Here is a 13,966-nt window from a genome sequence, read left to right on the forward strand (position 1 = left end):
TGTCAGGCAGAGCTCCAGTGTGTGTGCAGAGCCCGACCTCCCCGATGCCCACAGGGCACTGACAGAGCCCGGCCCAGGTCCCAGCATGGCGCCTTCTGCTCTCACGTTTCCGGGAAGCATCAACCCCAAGCGAGGGCAGGTTCTGGGCATGAGCGAGATGCCACATTAGCTGAGAGCGTTTCCATCCAGTGCAGGTTGTTCCGTGATGCAATTTTCTTCCATCTTGGGAGAGATGCGTAGCTCCGAGAAATCACCAACCTGTCCCCATCTTCTGAATCAGCTGAAACGTGGCCGGGACTCTTCCCGGGGAGGAAGTGGCTCCCAGACATGGAGGCCCGCATGCTTCCCATCTCATCGGAACTGCTGGTACTCGGCTGGGCTTCTGAGCCAGGAGGCGAAGGCCTGCTTCCGGAGTGCGCTCCAGGCATCCTGGTACGCAGAGGCGGCATCCTTGTAGTCCTGGTATGTCTCCAGCGTCTGCGCCCTAATGCACACACACCAGTAAGCAGAGGCTCTTGGGCCCGCTGCCCTCTGTGGCCCCAGGGGTGCTGGGGCCATCAGAAGGGTGCAAATATTAGAAGACTCAGGAACAGGAGGGCTGTGGCACGCTCCGTGTCCTCTCATGGGAGTCACTCAAGGGGCAGCTGTTGCTGGCACCACGGTGTGTGAGATTCAGACTATGTCCCTGTGATCCACATGGAGCATGTGCTCCTGTGAGCATGTGATCATAGGTAAAATGTCCTGGGGAACGGGGTGGGGGGAGGGCAAGCCAGTGGTGCCAGGGTCTGGCCCCGGGCAGCGGGCTCCTTTGAGCTCTCTCTGACCCCAAGTGTCCTACTCTCTGGCTTAGATTTTTCTCAGTGCTGACCATTGCCACCAGAGGCTCTGTATTTGCCTTTTCTCTTTTGGGTTTAGGCCAGACCTGGCAGTGTTCAGGGCTTACTCCTGGCTTTGTTTTTTGTTTTTTGCTTTTTGGGTCACATTCAGAGATGCTCAGGAGACTCTGTACTCAGGAATTACTCCTGGTGGTACTTGGAGGGCTATATGGGATGCCGGGAATTGAACCTGGGCAGCCATAGCAAATGCCCTACCCGCTATACGATCGCTTCATCCCCTTACTCCTGACTCTGTGCCCAGGGACTGTTCCTGGGGTGGGGCAGGGGGACTCGTATGTGATGCCGGGAATCAAACCTGGGTGGGCCGCATGCGAGGCAAGCCCTGACGCTGCTGTCCTATCTCTCCGGCCCATGTACCAGAGGATCAGGCTGTTAGAAACCTCTCGGCTGCATTTCTCCAAACAAACCCAGGCACTTCCCATTCTCCTGGGTCCCTTCAGCTGCTGCGACAGCGCTGGGCAGTGCCTGTGACACTCAGGCCCCCAAAACAATCTCTGATGCGAGTCTCGCCTTCAGCCAGCGATCAAAGTTGAGGCCGACTTCTCAGGCCTCAGCGCTGACTGGGCCCTGCCCTTGCTCCCTCAGAGTTGGCAAGCGGAGAAGATCGAGCCTTACTGCCTTTCTTCCCAACCGCTTTACCCTGATTCTGCTCTGATTCTTTGGTTTTTCACCAAGGCCTGAGGAGAGACCCAGGTCACTTCAGCAACGCGGCTCAGTCTAGCAGACAGTGATGTTATTTCACCTGAGCCCCAATTTCCTAAAAACAGCTTCTGTCGAGCTGGAGATGGTTCAAAAGGCAGGAGCAGATGATTTGCCTGCAGGAGGTCCCAGCTTGATGCCAGCACCCCCTGAGCTCAGCCAGGTATGACCCCAATACAAAAGTAATCAAAAAAGTTATTTTTTTTTAAGGCTATGGTTAAAAAAAAAAACCCTCCTGGGGCCAGAATAATACTATTGTGGGTAGGGAACTTGCCTTGCAGGCCGCCAACCCAAGTCTGATCCCTGGTATCCCATTTGGTCCCACCAAGCACCTCCAGGAGTGATCCCTGAGCAGAGCCAGGAGTAAGCCCTAAGCGCAAAGCGTGGCTCCGTGTGGCCCTAAAACTCAAACCCAAACCCAGACTGCTGTGGCATAGGGTAACAGGCACAGCAGAAGCAGGACGGCGCCCGAGCACTCGGGGGTGTAACTCCACCCCCCCAAACCAAAAAGAATCAATTCCCTTCCCCATTCTGTGTCTGGAAACCTCAAAGAACTGTCCCTCCCTCGGAGTCGCAACCCTAGTTCCTCAGACAGGCCGGGCAGACTTGCAACCTTTACAAGAGGCAAATAAAGTGCTTCTCTAACTCGGAACGTTCACTGAATGGCCTCATCCGGGCAAGTGGCAGTGGGGTTGGTTGGGGACAGTGGCTGGCTTGTAGCTGAGATCTGAAGTGAGTGGCAGTTTGGGGGCCAGACCCTCACCTGCCTGTACCTACACAGACCACCCCACCTGCCTGCACCTTATACCCTAGACAGACCACCCCACCTGCCTGTATTATACAGACCAGCCACACCTGCCTGTACTTTATACCCTACACGGACCACCCCACCTGCCTGTTCTATACAGACCACCCCCTGTCTCCTGACGCTCCATACCCCCAGCCACCAGCCCCGCCCCCTGCATCATGCTGAGCGCTACCCAGGGGGTTGTGGAGGGCAGAGCACAGGCCAGTTAATATGGCTCCCGGACAGGCCTCCTGCCAAACTCAGCCACAGTGGGCAAAAGCCAGGCCAGCGGCGTCACCTGAGCGAGTCCGGCCACTGGTCCTCAGGGATGCTGGCGAGTAGCTTCCGGAATGCCTGAAAGAGCTCTACTTTGCAGATTTGGGATCTGTTGGGAAAAAGACAGGGTCGGTATTTGCTGTGGACCCGGCTCTATCACAGAAAGACATGAAGCATCACGTGGTGTTCCCTTTGGAATGTTCCAGAGTCCCCACTTGGCAAAAAAAAAAAAAAAAAAAAAGGAAAACTTGATTTTCCAAGGCTCAAATTGGCGGTGTCATCAGCAGAGAAACCACCACGGTGACATGCTGAAATGGGGTAAGGACTGGTGTGGGTGACAGTCCCCTGCGCCTATCAGACCGTAGTCGGGAGTCGGCCAAGGCCCCTGCGGCAGCTTCTGTTGGTGTCGTCAGAGATGGCACTTGGGGCCACACTGAGGTGTGTCACACCGAGAACCACGCAGGAGTTCCTCAAAACGCTAAACACAGACTAGCGTCAGGATTCCGCTCTCTGCATACCCAGAGATCCGAAAACAGACGGTTCCCCAGAATCTGGTATATAAACGCTCATGGCAGCATTAACTCACGATGGCCAAGAGAGAAACTCCCCCAAAGTCCCCAAAAGTCCCATTGATAAACATCTAATTAGGGATGAATGGATGAACCAGAGGTGCTAAGAGGCCAGATCAATCCCATAAAGGAAGGACACAGGCTCCCCGGTGGGTGAGTCTGCAAAACACCAGTCATGTCAAAGCAGCTGGACACACAGGGTCGCTCACTGGATGGCTCAGTGACTTGATGTTCAGGGCAGATACATCCAGGGATGAGGAGAGTGGGAGGGGTGGGGAGTACAGGGGTGTTATTTGGGGAACAACGGGTAACAGCCAGAATATTCTGGAATTACAGGAGTGAGGGGCCAGCCACTGTCTCCTGGCCCAAAAGCTGTACCTGGCCTGAAGGTTTCTCATCCCTTTCTTCGTTGTCCCCTGGGGAAAGCCGTTGGCAGTGACGTCCAGGGGCTGATCGGGAACTGCACTCCAGCTGATGGCTACAAGAGGGAAGGTACCACGTTCTGAAAAGCGGCTTCATGTTCTGAAAATGCCAAAGGCGCCTTTTTCATTTTCATCTTTTTTTTTTTTTTTTTTTTTGCTTTTTGGGTCACATCCGACAATGTTCAAGGGTTACTCCTGGCTCTGCACTCAGGAATCACTCCTGGCAGTGCTCGGGGAACCATATGGGATGCTGGGGATTGAACCCATGTCAGCCGCGTGCAAGGCAAACGCCCTACCCGCTGTGCTATCGCTCCAAGCCCCAGGAATTTTTGTTTGTTTTAGAGACTTGCTCAGGGTCACCCAGAGCACAACCTTGACCCATTGTGGGTCTCTCCAGGCCCTCTCAGGCCACTGAAGTTTCCAGACAAAACCGTCCCAAGCAAGTGGATCTGGGTCCCTTACCAGCCCCACAGGGAACCAGCCGACCCGCACCATCGGCCCTCCTGGCCTGCACCGCGCGGCGGCTCTGCGCAAACAGCTCACTGGACTGCACGATCTTCACTTCTCGAACTTCAAAGCCGCTGGGCAAAGATGAGACGTTCTGACACCTAAATGAGAGGGAAGGTGCACTCGGTTTAAGCGCGCCCCTAGAGAAAAGGGGTATCTGGCCTTGCCACCACATCCGTGCTCCTGGATTATAAAACTTTTATTTTAGTTTTTGGGTCACACCTGATGATGCTCAGGGGTCACTCTTGGCCCCGCACTCAAATTACAGAGGTGCTCTGGGGACCATACGGATGTCACGAATTGAACCCACGTTAGCCACATGCAAGGCAAGCCCCTTAACTGTTGTATTCTCTCTTCAGCCCCAAGGTTTATTAATTTTTTAAAAGTTGGGGCTGGAGTAACTACAGCCAGCAGCTGACCCGAGTCCCATCCCCTGCACCCCAAATGGCCCCCTGAGCCCCACCACGAGTATCCCTGAACGCAGAGACAAGAGGAAGCCCTGACACCACTAGGTGTGGCCCAAAACCAAAGTAAAAGGAACAAAGTCCTTATTTTTCCGCAGAACTAGGGATTGAACCCAGGGCCTGAGGTACCCAAAGCAGTATTCCGCCACTGAGTTACAGCCTGGGCCCCCAAATTTTCATTTTCTCCCTCTGCATCATTTTTCAAGTGTGTGTGTGTGGGGGGGGTGCACACCCAGTGGTGCTCAGGGGCCACTCCTGAGGAGGCTCGGGGAACCATCTGGGGTGTTGGAGATGGAACCTGGGTCGGCTACGTGCGCGGCGAGCATCCCACCTGGCCCCTCCTCGCGTCTCTAAAGATGCCACTGCCCGACCTGCCTCCCTAGGAGCTGCGGGGACTGCAGGTGCTGGCGGCCGTCTGGGGAGTCCATGCGGGAACCCCCGGGTCTCACCTGCCAGTCAGTGCTCTCTGCATGGCCTCCTGGCTGTACGGGCACTTCCCGATGACCACGGCGGACAGGTAGACAGGCTCCTCCAGGAAGTGCATCAGCAGTGCTCCCTGGCACCCGAGCACATTCCACCGTGCCAGCTTGTCACTGCAGGACATGGAGCAGGTCCTGTCCCCCCGGCCTGGCTTCACCCGGAGTGGCCCCACTTGGTGGTAGGCGGCCCCGGGCAGGCGTGAGTCCCCGGGCACCCCGGGCACGCACTTGGCCCCTGTCCGATACACGTCCACCACTGCGGGCCGGCCGGGACTAGACGGGGCCTGGCCACTGTCTCCTGTGTGGCCCGCGCCACGGGCAGCTTCCGAGGCAGGAGGCCCGGGATCACGCCTCATCCTCTTGTTCGCAGGCTCGTCGGGGTCTTCGCAGGTGACGGTCTCCCTGGTGGGGGTCCAGGCGTCCTCTCCACCAACCGGATGGCACGGCTGATCTTCCGGCGCCAGCATGGGGATGATGGAGGCGTCGCCACCTGCACAGATGCCGTCCCTGAGCCAGGGGTCTCGCCGGGCCCACCACGGTGGCCCCCCCAGGGACCCGCTGAAGCCCCAGGACTTGTCCAGCTGTCCGCTTCCCACTGGGCCCACACCAGCTCCAAAGCCCCTGTTGGAAATGAACATTCTGCAGGGTCATGGCTAGCACCATCCTCAGGTCCTGGTGGGGCTCAGGCCGAGCCTACTCCAGACCCCAGGGGGCAGAAGCTCTGGGAGGAGAGCCGAGAAACTGCAACTTTTGGGGGGATGCTAATACCCTGCTGCTCCCGGCCCTGTGCTCGGGAAGCTCCCAGAGGCACTCAGAGGCCCAGGCAGTGCTGGGAACCGGGCTGGGGCCAGGCTGCATGTACTCTCTCTCACTCTCTCTTGCCCCAAACAGATGTTTTTTTTTTTTATGTTTTGTTTGTTGGGCAACAACCAGTGATCTCGGGGCATATTCCTGGCTCTGCACTCAGGGATGGCTCCTGAAGGGCTTGGGGGACCCTGTGTGGTGCCGGGGATCGAATCCTGGTTGGCTGCATGCAAGGCAAGTGCCCTCCCTGCTGTACTATCATTCCACCCCCCTGAAATGGAATATTTTACCAAGATATTTACCAGGGACTTTAGGCCAGGATTCCTCCACTTCTACATCACTGGCACTGAGGACTAGATACCTCATCTTGGGGGTGTCCTCTTGGAAGCAGATACCAGATACCACGTAGTACCAGATACCACTAGCCCTCATGTCCCCAATCTGAACCTTCAGAAGATCTCCAGACTGCTCTCTGGACCAGGAGAGCATCCCTAACTGAATTCAGGATGAGCATGGCTTCCCAAGTGACTTTAGTGGAATGCTACCCTGTCCCAAGATGCCTTGGCAAACAAAAGCATTTGATTGGGGCCAAAATGATGGTACTGGGTAGGGCTCTTGTCTTGCACGTGACTGACCCAGGTTTGATCCTAGGTACCACAGACAGCTTCCAGAGCCGCCAAGAGAGATCCCCGGGCACAGAGCCGGGAGGAAGCCCTGTGTACAATCGGGTGTGACTCAAAAACCAAACCAAACCAAAACCACAACAACAACAAAAAAAACCCCAAAGTGTGTGTTTTATCTCACAGTTAAGCACAGCTTGCTGGTGCATGTTCTAAGTCCACAGACCGCAGTGACCACCCACTGGCCTTTCCTTTGCTGGGCAGCCGTTTCTGACCGACTCCATGCAGGAAACCAGGTACAGTACAGCGCCCCCCCCCCCCCGCCCCCAAGAAGGGAGCTGCTGCCTCCAATGCACCCCTCGAGGGTGGCACTTTCCCAGAGCGTCAGTCATCCACCTGCAGCCCCACGGGTGAGAGGGAAGGCAGGAGATGGAACGGCGGGAGTGTTGCCAGCAGCCGGCCGGAGCTCTCCAGAGCCCTCACAAGGTGACACTGACTCTGGGTTCATGGGGGCCAACCCCCCCTGCCCCAGCAGCTCTGAGATTTGATCTTGACAGATGCCTGGACTCGGCGGCAGGCTCCTGCGGATCAAATGCACAAAGGTGCAGCAGCTGTGCAGATACCAAACAGCCCATCGTACAGGGAAGGAACGCCAGGGCGGTGGGTGATGCTCCCGGGGTGGTTCTTTCTGCAAACTCTACCTCCCAGCTGGCGGCACTGGACTGATGGGTTTGGACCACTTTCAGTCTCATCAAATTCCCAGATCGTAAGAGCAGGAGAGGGCTGTTTTGTATATATATTTTTTGTTTGTTTGTTTCATGTGGTGCGGGGGATCAAACTCGGGTCCTCCTGCATGCAGAGCCTGAGCCCGGCCACTCGAGCTATTATTATTTAGGTCCCATGTGTCACTTATGAAGTCTGATACCCAGAGGGAAAGTTTATGTCCTTTTTTTCCAAAGCTTTCAGGGTGAGGCTACTTTACTGCCATCACTGAGCTGTCTACAGAAGGAAGAAACTCTTCTCCCTTGTCAAGGAAAAGAGAAGGCAGAAACCGCTATCTGGACTGGGTCTGATCCTTCTGCCTCCTGGAACTCATCAAGGCTATCCCTTGCCGGGGCCCGAGAAAAGTATGGCAGGTAGACGTCTGCCTTGCATGCGGCCTCCCTGGGTTCGATTCCGGCATCCCTGAGCCCACCAAGAGTGATCCCTGAGCATGGAGCCAGGAGTAAGTCCTGAGCGCCGGCAGGTGTAGCCCCTCAAAAAAGCAAACAACAAAAAGATTTAGCCCGAGCTGCCCATGGATGTCCCTTCTCCCTGCTTTCAGGGCCAGATGGAGGTCACTCTCCTTGAGGGCGGGGGAAGGCACACTGGGGGCGCTCGGGGCCACTCCGGGATCACTCCTGGTGAGGCGGGGAGGGAACCATGTGGGAGGTGAGGCATCTTGCCTGCTGTGCTCTAGCTCGGGCCCCAGGGGCTGCTCTTAATCCCCGTCACACAGCGGCAGACAAGCAGGAGATGGGAGGCCCAATGCAAGAACAAGACACGTTTCAGGATCGACCACGGGAGAGTCAAGGCTTTGGCTGCCGAGTCCCACAGTGGCTCTCGGGCCTGGTGGGGTGTCGGCTTGAAGTTTACCATCCTGATTGGCGCTGGAGTAGAAGCCAGGGGCACACCCCCCCGCCCCCACCCCCGCCAGCAGAGATGAGGTGCACAGTCCCTCCCGCAGAGGCCCTGCCACTGGTCAGAGCTGCGACTCTGTCGGCGCTATGGTTATTACGCTTTTTCTTTTTCTTTTTGGGTCACACCCGGCGATGCTCAGGGGTTACTCCTGGCTCATGCACTCAGGAATGACTCCTGGCGGTGCTCGGGGGACCACATGGGATGCTGGGAATCGGACCTGTGTTGGCCATGTTGGCTGCGTGCAAGGCAAACGCCCTACCCGCTGTGCTATCGCTCCAGCCCCGCTGTTTTGCTTTTTAAGAAATGAATCAGCGATTCAGATAGCAGAGAGTAGACGACGCAACATTCCCCCAAAGGCTTACGTACAGGGCGTGTGGCTGGAGAAAAAGACAAACGAGAGGCCGGGCCTGAGTCTCCACTGCCCCTTCCGCGTCCCCGGGACGAAGATGCTCTTCCCCTGCCCGGCCGCGGTCAGCTGCAGCTGATGGAGGAGGTACCTGGCGGGGAGCAGGACATGAGAAGGAACCACCCGGCTCCACGGGACGGACGGGACAAGACTGGCCGGGGCCGCTGCTGACCCCTGGGCGGGGAGAAGCACCCAGATGCCGCAGCTCTGCTGAGTCCGGGCAGCTGTGACCCAGGGCTCTGGGGTCCCGGTCCAGTCGCTGCCTCCTCCCCGCCCCCGCCCCGGCCTCACTCTTCGGGGCCATGGACTTACCTTTGAAAACTCCTCTTGGTGATGACCTCAGCGTGGCTGTCATTGAGGACATCTCCTGGGGCAAAGGGACACCATGAGGAGACCTGGTCTCCAGAGCGGAAGACCCCATTCGCCCACACGCAGGGAAGCCACGACAGATGTGTCTCAGCTCAGTGCAGCTCCCCATACTCTTGGCCTCTGGAGGACATTGGGCAGCATCCCCGCCTCTACTCACTAGGGGTGATTCACGTTCTCTTCTCCCCTCTCCCCATGACAACCAGTAATGTCGCCAGACATCTCCTATGTCCCTCAGGGCTCACGCCTGGCTCTGGGCTCAGGGATCACTCCTGGTTCTGTGCTCAGGGATCACACCTGGCTCTGGACTCAGGGATCACTCCTGGCTCTGGGCTCAGGGATCACTCCTGACTCTGTGCTCAGGGCTCACGCGTGGCTCTGGGCTCAGCGATCACTCCTGGCTCTGAGCTCAGGGATCACTCCTGGCTCTGGGCTCAGGGATCACGCCTGGCTCTGAGCTCAGGGATCACTCCTGGTTCTGTGCTCAGGGATCACTCCTGGCTCTGGGCTCAGGGCTCACACCTGGCTCTGGACTCAGGGATCACTCCTGGCTCTGGGCTCAGGGATCACTCCTGGCTCTGTGCTCAGGGCTCACGCGTGGCTCTGGGCTCAGCGATCACTCCTGGCTCTGAGCTCAGGGATCACTCCTCGCTCTGGGCTCAGGGATCACACCTGGCTCTGGGCTCAGGGATCACACCTGGCTCTGGACTCAGGGATCACTCCTGGCTCTGGGCTCAGGGATCACACTTGGCTCTGGGCTCAGGGATCACACCTGGCTCTGGACTCAGGGATCACTCCTGGCTCTGGGCTCAGGGATCATGCCTGGCTCTGAGCTCAGGGATCACTCCTGGCTCTGTGCTTAGAGCTTACTCCTGGCTCTGTGCTCAAGGCTCACTCCTGGAGGTGCGCAAGGGACCATATGGGAGACCAGGGATTGAACTGGGGGGCGGCCTATGAACTATGTCTCCAGTTCCCAGGAAACTTCTGGGAGGTGGCCAGGCAGCCTTGGCTCCCACTTTTGTCTGTCCCTCTTCAAATGAGCTTTGTCCTTACCAATGGGGACTCCCACAAGCCCCCTTGGCACCAGGGCCCCCTCCCCGAACCAGGAGCAGGGGGCCCGCCAGTCTCTGCACGCTGAGACCCTGACCAGGCTTACCGCTCTTCCTCATTTTGGACTGGCCGATGCATTTCGTTCCTGTTCCCATGGAGACCACTTCCTTTGTCACTGCGGGTGGGGGGACAGACCGTTAGAGAGCTCTTGGAATTGGAACAGTTCCCAGAGCTCAGCTTCCAAGTCTGCAGACGGTTTCCGAGGAGTCCCCTGGGCGCACCTGGCCGATACATCCCACAGGGTCATCCCAGGCCTACAGCGCACAGCACCCCCTGGTGGCCACTGGCGGCTTCTGCTATGCTTCTGAGCAGGCCCCGGGGCTCACCTTGCATAGGTCTGTCTGGGCCGTTGCAGGCAAGGTCCACTGTGGGCTGCACCTTCACCACTGCCGCTAGTAACGTCCACTCGCGGTCGGGCTCCGGCTTCCCCCGCTTGGGCAGCCGGGTCTCGTAGTGCTCGTAACATAGCCGTGCAATCTCGTCCGCGGTCCACATGGTCTCGCCCAGGCCCTGGTCAAAAGCCACAAACAGAGGCTGGAGTGATAGCACAGCAGGTAGGGCATTTGCCTTGCACGCGGCCAACCCAGGTTCGATTCCCAGCATCCCATATGGTCCCCTGAGCACCGCCAGGAGTAATTCCTGAGTGCATGAGCCAGGAGTAACCCCTGTGCATTGCCAGGTGTGACCCCCCCCCCCCCCAAAAAAAAAGCCACAAACATCATCAGGTCAGCAAAGAACAGAGCGGCCACTTTGCATCCATCTCTGGCCTTTTGCTGCTCCTACCTCCCAGCTCCTTGAATGAAAAAATCAAAGCCCCAAATCTCCCCGTCCCCCCGGAAGGCGATCAAAACCTTTTGTGGTTCAAAACCTATCAGGAGGCAAGCACGTGGCTTCTCCCTGGCGAGGGCACCAAATCTCTTGGCCAGACCCTCCTCCCACGAGGCTTCTCCTACCTGAACTCTTTTCCTGCCTCTCAGGGGCATTTTCCTTTTCTTAATCTCACAGCAGAACTCTACCCGCCATCTATAAATCCGCTGATTCCAGAGCTGCCTCTGGAAACAACACAATTTCTCCTCATGTCTCAGGACACAGCTGTGAGCACGGAGCTCTTACCTGCCGCCTTCATGCCTGGCAGGGCTGGAGGCAGCGGGTCCTGGAAACAAGCCTTTCTCGGCTTAAGTTCTGGCTTTGCGCCACCTAACGATGACAGTGGTTGTTGACTTGTTTCTGTTTTCACACCCAGTGATGCCCAGGAATCTGGCTGATACTGGTGGTGCTCCGGGGGAACGAGCGCCTTGCCCGCTGCTATCTCTCTAACCCCCTTAACTTCGCTTTCCTTATCTCTCCTAACAGGTCTAAAGAGGGCAGGAGACACAGTACAGGGGTGACTGGGTTTGATCCTTGGAACCCCAGTTTCCTAAGCCCTGCCAGGAGTGATCCCCGAGCACAGGGCCAGGAGTAAGGCTTGCATTTTGTCTATGTAAGTCTGTTCCTGGGTTCGTTGGCAGACACTCCTAACCAATTCGTTTGGTGTGACTGGATCCCACTTGATTTTTGCTCAGTCAACTCTTAGAAAATGTAATATACCTTGACAGCCCCAAGTGCAAGCCCACCAACGTCATACACGGTGATGGTAAACCAGACCAGGGATTCAAGGCAAAATTCTGGCGGGAACGAACAGTGACTTTTAAATTCAGAATGAGCATGTTGGAGGGACCAAAAGAAACTTACAGGAGCGGCCAGAATCCTCTCTTTGGGTGGTGTTTTCCTCATTTCTGGGGGCCATCACAAACAGTAGGATGCTTAATGAAGGCAGAAAATCTGCACCAAGCACTGCGGGTATAGCGCCCCCTCTCCGTCACCCCCCAAATATATTAAAAATTGATTACATATTGAAATACATTAAACGCTTATTCTGTTTAATAATTAAATTTAAATATATTAAATTCGGATATCTGGGGTCCACTGCAATCCAAAGTCACTCTTTCCAGGATCAGAAATAAACTTATAAGGCAAAGGCTGAATAGACAAGTTCCCCTCACACCCCAACAAGGTTCCAACTAGCCAGAGAAACTCGCCCAAAGCCAAGCAAAGGTGGGCAGCCCGACGGGAGGGTCCATTCGGCCACTGCGGGCCCGGCGACCACGGCACGTCCACGAAGCGGCCCGGCAAGAGGGACGCCCCCCGACCCGGCAGAAAGATTCGGCCCCACATTCCCCGATCCCGCGCCCCGGGCCGCGCCCACCGCCCACCTCCACGGCGCGCGCCCTCCGAGGGAGCCGAACCCGCGGCGCAGAGACGTGACGTCACAGAGGCGGCGCTCCCGGGCCCCGCCCCGCAGGCGCGCGGTGCACGCCGGGCCTTGTAGTCCTTCAGCCGAGGATTCCCCTGGCACGCCGGTGAGGGCTGTCCCTCGGGGCACGGAGGGGTGAGCAAGACTGCAGTGGAAGGTGACTTCAAACTGCGTGCGGCGATGCAGCTCGGAATTCTAGAGTGTGGATCTTAGAACGCCGGTCAGAATTTGTCTAGGGAAGAGCTGTTTTATATCCGTCGATCTCTAAATGCAGTTTTGGCCAGGTATGTAATTAAAATTTTTCTAGATGCTATGCTTCAAAAAGTCTGACAAGTGAATTAAATGAATGCTTATTACCTTTGAGCGACACACCTTTGTTCTGGCCCTATGGGGTGCTAGAAATTGTTTCTTAATTAGCGCATTATTTCAATGTGTGACCAAAACTTTAAGAAATTGTTGAGGTATTTTATTATATATATACACACACACACATATATATTGGCCACAACCCACAATGCTCAGGGCTTATTGCTGACTGTACACCACTCCTGGTGATGCTCAGGAACCAAATGTGGTGTGGGATCAAACCTGGGTCTGATTTGGGTGTGTGCAAGGGATGAGCCTTACTTATCGGCTTGTACTACTTACTGTTCTGGCCCTGTTGAATACTGGCCCTTAACTGCTTGAGGCTTCATTAGTGAAGTGCTCCTTTTCCTTCCTCCAGAGAAACTTTAGTGCTCTTATGAACACTCCTAATCCCCCCAAGTTTCAAGTTTATTTCTAACCTTTCCTTGTTCTTTACCTCTCATTGTTAGCTACTAAATCCCCCAAGTCAGGCTTAGTTACTTCTGAAGTCAGACCTGGTGCTTCTGGATTTTATATGTGTAATGTTACTTGCTTTTTCTATTTCCCTTTAACCTTGTCATATTTTAGTGTCGAGCAATGTTCTTTGCTCGAACACAGACTGTTAATGCTATGCCCCTAGTAGTTGGGAGTTGATTCACTCTGACATCTATCTACTACTGTGCATCCATAATGATTTGACTCGGGCTTTGGTTTCTAACACCCCAAAGAGGGGGTTCCTGCCATAGGACTTGAATGGACCTGGGACGAGCAGCAAAGCTACCCCGGCATCAAAATGGGACAAGTGGAAAGGTAAAGCATGGTCTTGATGCAAGTCATTGGGATTTGAGACAGGATCCCCTATGGGGAAGGAAAAGCTAAACTGGCCTGAGGACTTAGTCTGGGGTTTACGGTAAAAGCCTTGCTTGCCCTGGAAGCCCAGAGAACTGTTTCCTTGCTACTCAGGGGAAAGAGAAAAGCAATATAGTTGTCCCTGGAAGACAGAGAGCATCTCCTCGAGTTAATCCCAAGAGGATTGCTTCCATCGAAATGCTTTACCTCTGTAAATGACCAATCACACCTACACGCAGTGCTGTACCCCAAACCCACAGATTTTGCATTAAGGCTACTCAGCTCTGGAATTTCAAAACGGGCCATTTTGACCACGTGAGTCTTTGTTCCTCTGCTGGAAAGGCCTGGGGAAGAGGCGGTTCTCAGCCACCAAACATGTGGTGCACTTGAACTC

General features: G+C 55.8%; 1 protein-coding gene across 1 annotated transcript; it reads right to left on the reverse strand.

Annotated features, from left to right (window-relative positions):
* Positions 1-306: 306 nt before the first annotated feature.
* Positions 307-10,580, reverse strand: ADAT1 (adenosine deaminase tRNA specific 1). Its single transcript, XM_056136139.1, has 9 exons — positions 10,412-10,580; positions 10,132-10,200; positions 8,922-8,976; positions 8,570-8,700; positions 5,070-5,589; positions 4,112-4,257; positions 3,606-3,705; positions 2,681-2,767; positions 307-484 (listed from the first exon to the last, which is right to left on the reverse strand). The coding sequence occupies exons 1-9, from the start codon at positions 10,578-10,580 to the stop codon at positions 352-354; spliced, it is 1,410 nt and encodes a 469-aa protein (XP_055992114.1). The 3' UTR covers positions 307-351.
* Positions 10,581-13,966: the final 3,386 nt, after the last annotated feature.

Source organism: Sorex fumeus, unplaced genomic scaffold, assembly GCF_029834395.1.
Source record: "Sorex fumeus unplaced genomic scaffold, SorFum_2.1 ptg000122l, whole genome shotgun sequence".
In the NCBI taxonomy this organism is placed as follows: domain Eukaryota; kingdom Metazoa; phylum Chordata; class Mammalia; order Eulipotyphla; family Soricidae; genus Sorex; species Sorex fumeus.

Coding starts and splice junctions, on each gene's coding strand:
- ADAT1 (XM_056136139.1), bottom strand. CDS start 10,580: ATGTGGACCGCGGACGAGATTGCACGGCTATGTTACGAGCACTACGAG. Junction 8,977..10,131: donor GTCCAAAATGAGGAAGAGCG/GTAAGCCTGGTC, acceptor CCTTTGCCCCAG/GAGATGTCCTCAATGACAGC. Junction 4,258..5,069: donor CAGAGAGCACTGACTGGCAG/GTGAGACCCGGG, acceptor CCTCTCATTTAG/GTGTCAGAACGTCTCATCTT.